At 41.2% G+C, this 6393-nt stretch overlaps 1 protein-coding gene across 13 annotated transcripts in view; it reads left to right on the forward strand.

The window, feature by feature from the left end:
• Positions 1-6393, forward strand: part of RUBCNL (rubicon like autophagy enhancer) — a 40490-nt gene that overhangs the window by 25781 nt on the left and 8316 nt on the right. For all 13 annotated transcript variants that reach the window (XR_014143763.1, XM_081814928.1, XM_081814933.1 and 10 more), the window contains one exon: positions 1028-1092. Coding sequence is in view for 12 of the 13 variants with exons in the window: in XM_081814928.1 (XP_081671054.1) it covers positions 1028-1092 (65 nt within the window). In the remaining variant the exon portion in view is untranslated. The remainder of the gene's footprint in view (positions 1-1027; positions 1093-6393) is intronic.

A 6393-nucleotide genomic window follows, 5' to 3' on the forward strand; every position in this document is an offset into this window, starting at 1 on the left:
AGAAATAAACTCATTTTTATAAATGTATATGTATAAATAAAATATATAATAATTTAAGGTAGAAGTTTAATTTGTTTCTGAGAGTATATGACATTACAAGGGGACATTTTAACCAACTACAATTTCTCCATTCCTCTTGGCTTATATTTAGTGTGTTCCCAAACTGCAGCATAAAGAAGGGACTGGCAAAGGTTCTTGCCTTTGCCCCATGTAAGTGCCCTATAGGCTCTGTCTTGTGTTTTTCTTTTGAGAGAATGACAAAAAGGTCTCTGCGGTGCTTGGGCAGAAGAGCTCCTTCTCCAGACTTGGGGTGGGGTCACTCTCCTTAGCCAAGGCTATCTTTTCTCGAGAATTTCCCTATATCCTCTCTAAGGGAGACAGGTAGGGGTCCACACAGTTTTACGTTGGTCATTTCTGCTGACCCTAAGTTGTAATAAAATTTTGCAATTTCCTTCGTATTTCCAAATCACATATGAAGTTGTGGTGTCAACAGTTCAATAGAAGACACTTCAGTAGACTATCGCTCACCAAATATGTTTGATACTTAGGTCTTACATGACCTCTTACTCATCCAAGTTTCTTTGGATCCATTTGTGAACTTCCCGGGCACATCACCTCTTGGTGTTTCATCTCCCTGAACTTTCTCCCATGCGTTGTGTGTTTCCAGTTTTCTCTGGTGGGGGTCCTGTGCATGCACAGTGAGCAGTCTCTAAAGATCCCATGGTGGAATAGTTATTCATGATACTGACTTCGGTTTTGGTGATAGCAGGGGTTTTTAAAAGGCCCAGAGATCTCAGAATAAACAAACAAACAAATAAATAAATAAAAATAAATAATAAAATAAAAGATCCAGAAATCTCAACTAGAAAACTCTATTGAAGAATGCTATTTTTTTCCCAAATGAAAAATGACAAAATTAAGGCCCCGAGCCAAGAAAAGCACCATGATGTCAGTTTCTTTTCCAGTCAGTGAAAAATGCTCCACTGGCTACTTCTGAACTGTAACTGTGATCATTTTCTGTACTCAGGAGGGAATTCGTGGTAGCAGCCCAGAATTTTTTGTGTGCTGGTTGTGGAACTCCAATAGAACCTAGTAAGTATGAGCAGTGGATTACCTGTTGAGTATGCTGTGACGGGGGAAGAATAGCAAAGTTGGAGAGTACACTGTTTTTGTGAACGATGCCTTTGATGAAGTTGTTACAAGAACTTCACAATACTGCCCTCTCTTTCATGAAGAGGCCATCGTGACCTATATATAAGGCTACATGGCTGGCCTGTTACCTCTTGGACCATCTCCTAGTTCTCTCCCCATTGAGCACTCAGCTCCAGCCACATGGCCTCCCTTCTGGTCCTTGAAGGAGGCAGGCTCACTCCTGACTTAGGGATTTGCATTTCTGCTTTTCTCGCCCTAGAATGACATCCCTATGGCTGGTTCCCTTACTTCCTGCACATCTTCACTCAGAATTTACAAGGTTTTCCCTGGCTGCCCTATTGAAAATGTCCACCTTGCCACACTCCTGGCCACAAACATACACGTGTACACTTTACCCTTCCTTATTTTTCATGTCCATGAGGACAGACATGTTGTCTGTTTTATTCATTGCTCTATCCCCTGCTCTTTCAAGAGCACCTGGTGCACAGTTTCCTCAAAAGAGACTTGTTCCGGGCGCCTGGGTGGCTTAGTCGGTTAAGCGACTGCCTTCGGCTCAGGTCATGATCCTGGAGTCCCGGGATCGAGTCCCGCATCGGGCTCCCTGCTCTGCGGGGAGCCTGCTTCTCCCTCTCCCCCTCCCCCTGCTTGTGTTCCCTCTCTCGCTGTGTCTCTCTCTGTCAAATAAATAAATAAAACCTTAAAAAAAAAAAAAAAAAAAGAAGAGACTTGTTCCATGCTTGAATGGCTTATCAAGGAGCTAGCCAAACTCCTCTGAGAGGGTTTGAGGAGGTGGCCTAGAGGAATCATTCCTGGGCCAGCTGGGGACTAGAAAATCAGACTTCTTCCAGTCAGAAATGCAAATTGCCCACTGAAGACTCTGAATCACTTGTTCTGCTTATGAGGGCATCCACAGGTCTGACCTATAGAAGGCTGGGAAGAGGAGCTTTGCTGGAAAGGGTTCTCTTGGCCTTTGATAGGAAGTCTTGGAAGGAAAAAGACTTTGAGGACCTCCACCTCAGGAAAGAAATACAGAAAACAGCAATCTGTCTGGGATTCCTTCTATCATATTGAATGACAGTGCCCGCCATTCATCAGAGTTGTAACGGTTTCAGTTACAGGACTCATCCTCCCAGCTAGTCTGGTGGGGACCATGTCTGTTTGGTTAACCACTGTATCCTGGTTCCTCAGTATCGAGTGCATGATTGAGTGCATGAGTCAGAAACTATGAACACGTGACTGTGATTCCACCAACTTTTAAACGATCTCCCTAAGTTTGTTCAACGACGGAGATGTATGCCTTCCCTGGTGGCATAAACATGATCCTTCCCTCATGGAGCTTGCTTACAGGAAGGCAGAGTCATCAGCCAAGTGAACAGCAAGGATGATACTTGCAATGAAAGAGAAAGTCAAGAGTGCTGTGGGATTTACCGCATGGGAACTGAATCTGGGCTTGGGGGGCTGGGAGGGAGAAGTTCTGTAGGGAAGTGATTATCCCCAGAAGCATGTGCGTGTGTGTTGCGGGGGTAGGGGTCACCCTGAGCAAAGGGCCTGCAGCGATTGCAGAGAAGTCCTGTGTGACCAGAAAGTAATAAGGAGAGAAGAAAGCATGCTCACAGTTGCCCAGGGCACAGATGGTAGATGCGTTATCAGCCGCGGAGATAATTTTGGACTTTTCCTATGAACTTCCTATATAGTTCTTAGGATATATTTTGACTTTTTATTTCTTTAATTTTTAAAAAAAGATTTTATTTGAGAGAGAGAGAGCAAGCACAAGCAGGGTGAGGGGCAGAGGGAGAAGGAGAGGGAGAGGGAGAAGCAGACTCCCTGCCGAGCAGGGAGCCTGACTTGGGGCTCGATCTCAGAACCCTGAGATCATGACATGAGCTGAAGGCAGACGCTTAACCGACTGAGCCACCCAGGTGCCCCTTGACTTTTTATTTTAAGGTATTTTTGGACTTACAGAGGAGTTGCAAAAATGGTACAGAGATATTCTGTATTCCCTTTATCCAGCTTTCCCTCCTGTTAACATCTTATAATCATCAGAGTATAATTACTACAACCGAGAACTTTGCATTGGTACAATCCTATTCACTCAGCCACAGACTTATTCAGATTTCACGCATGACCTTGATCTGCTCCCGGGTCCAATCCAGAATTGCACATGGCACGTAGTTGTCAGGTCTCCTTTGTTCCCTCCAGTCTCACACATGTTGAACCATTTGAAAAGTAAGCAGACAACATGACAGTTTACCCTTTAATACTTCAGCGTGTTCTAAAATTAAGGATGATGAACAGTTAGCACACCAAAGGAAATTAATAACAATTCTCTAAATATTCTCTCATACTAGTCCATATTCGTTTGTTTTTCTCATGATGTCGTTTATAGCTAATTTTTCCACCCAGGTTCTAACCAAGTTTCATACACTGCATTTATTTATTATTTCTCTTTAGCCATCTTTATTCTATACCTGCACAATCCAACATGGTAGCCACTAGCTCATGTGGCTATTTAAGATTTAATTTAAATTAATTAAAGTTAAAAATCCAGTTCCTCAGGCACACTAGCGACATTTCAAGTGCTCAGTAGCCACATGGGGCTCGTAGCTACCACATTGGATGGTACGGGCTTAGAACATTTCCATCCTCCCAGAAAGTTCTGTTGGACAGCACTGTTCTAGAATTTCTCCTTCCTATTTTTTTTTTTCTGTGACATTGACTTCTCCTCCAGTGAGAAACAGCTGTGGTTTTAGAGCAGGGCTTCTCAATTTCAGTACTACTTGACTTTGTTGTACGGCTGTCCTGTACATTCTAGGACATTCAGTAGCATCCAGATGCCCCTGGTGGCTCCCCAATTACGACAACTGAAAATATCTCCAGATATTTCCAAATATTCTTAGGGAGAAAAAAAAATCACCCCTGGTCTAGAACAGCTGGTTTAGGATGCATCGTTTGGCTCTGTTTTAATTAAAGGACTCAAGAAACCGAAAGAGAGAGACATAATTTATTCTGTATTAATAGTGTAGTATTTAGTAGATAGTCAATGAAATTTGATGAATGAGTGACTGGATATTGAAATGTTAAGATTGTAGATTTTAGGGAAAGATGAATTACATCAGGAAAATTTATTGGCCCCGTCTGTCCCCCTTTCTCTTCCCATCTTGCTAAGTTTGATCAGAAATGTAGAGTGCAAGGGCCAGAGCATACCTTCCTTTCTGCCCATTTTATAGAAAATGTATCAAGGCCCTGTCACAAGCAAAAAAATACTCATTATCTGCCAAATCAGAAATCTTAATCCAGGGTGGGAAATAGACACATACAACTGACTTCTCAAGATCTGAAATTTAAGAACTCAGACATTAAGCACTTAACAAGTTCTTAACAATAATTCGTCAACCCTAGTTGTGTGTACTTATAGTTGAACCTGGTTATTTATGATTCCATATTTGCAGATTCATCTATTCGATAAAATTTATTGGTGACCACAAAATCATTACTCATGGTGTTTTCATAGTCATGCCCAAATATGCACAAAGCACCAAAAATTTGAGTTGCCTGAAATTTGAGTTGCCTGATGCACACGTTTCCAGCAGAAGGCAATGCTCTGCCTTGTTTTATTTCTCACACTTTAAATAAGGCCTTCTCATGGTTTATTGAATGCCTTTTTTTTTTTACAGTTTTGCATTTTTTGTTGGCGATTTAGCTGTTTAAAATATCCCCCACATGTAGTACTGAAGTGCTCCTAAGCACGAGAAGGTTATGATTTGCTTTATGGAAAATATACATGCATTAGATAAGTTTCATTCAGTCATGAGTTATAGATAGTTCTGTCGGCCCTGAATTCAATGATATAACTAAATATAACAAAATAATATATTGTTGGTAATGTATATATAAGATTATTATTGTTGGTATATTATTGGTAATATATATAAGGTTGTTAAAAATAAATTATAACAAAATATATTAAATACAGTGTCTTTAAGCAGAAAACACACATGAAACAAGGTTATATACTGACCAGTTGGTGAAAATGTTGTTACCACAGGCTCACAGAAGCCTAAACCTGTATTTCCCTCAGGAGCATACTTCAGTCTTCACGAATTTGGTGTTCATGACAACTTTATAGAACATAAACTATTGTAAATAATAAGAATCAATGGGTGCTACCGGGGTCTGAGGGATAATTTGGGCAAGCGCAAAGGCATTAGCTCCTCGCCCTTGCCCTCCGTCGAATGCGGCAGAGGATGAGGGGGCTATGATGGCCACAAGCTGGAGCTTCAGGCCAGACGTGGGTGGGAATCCCACTGGCCTGCTCCCTGTGTGTCTCTGGCATAAGCCGACTATTATTCCCTGTCTCTGCTCTCATCAGTGAAATAAGGGAAGTAATAGCCCCAGAGAATGACACAGCGTAGGTGAGACTTTTAACCAGAGCATGACACAAAGTAAGTGCTCAGTAAAGGATTGCTCTTGCAGTCACTCAGGCCCTGTTGATTAATTGATTGATTGATTGATTGGTTTTATTTTATTTTATTTTTTTGGTAAACATATGTGCAGAAGCATATAGGACTAGCAATGTACTTAACTCATTGAAAGCTCACGTTATTCAAGTAACATCTCCTTTCATTAAGATATAAGTGGCCTTGTTTATTCTGGAAGCTGGTATGAGGAAACTAGATTTGGAATCTGCAGTGTCCAGGTACTTTGGTAGCTGCTTTCCCACCCAGCAATTCATTTCATCTTTGCAGCATGTATCGTCTAATATTTGTATTATACCTTATGGTATTTTCATTACAAAGAAACCCGTGAGTCAAAGGGTGAATGATAAATATCATCCTCGCTCGTCTTAGACTCAGATGTTGAGGGAGGGACACAGGGGAGACTTAACTGAATTGCTGTCTTTTTCTTAAACTTGGTGGTGGGTACCCAGGGATTTGTTGCCTTTGTCCCTATACCTTTTGCTTGTCAATATATTTTGTTAGATATATTTCTGAAAGCAATGCATGCTCATTTTAGCAAATTAAAAAATGCAAAAGAACGAAAATCCTTTCTCCCGCGCTTTAGAAGTATTCACTACTGGCTTTTTAGTGAGGATCTCTTGGACTGTGTATGTGTATTTTTTTTTTATTCTTATGTTAATCCCCATACATTACATCATTAGTTCTAGATGAAGTGTTCCATGATTCATTGTTTGTGCATAACACCCAGTGCTCCATGCAGAATGTGCCCTCCTCAATACCCACC

The sequence above is a fragment of the Leptonychotes weddellii genome, chromosome 3 (assembly GCF_054177405.1).
Source record: "Leptonychotes weddellii isolate Sample4059 chromosome 3, ASM5417740v2, whole genome shotgun sequence".
Taxonomy (NCBI): Eukaryota; Metazoa; Chordata; class Mammalia; order Carnivora; family Phocidae; genus Leptonychotes; species Leptonychotes weddellii.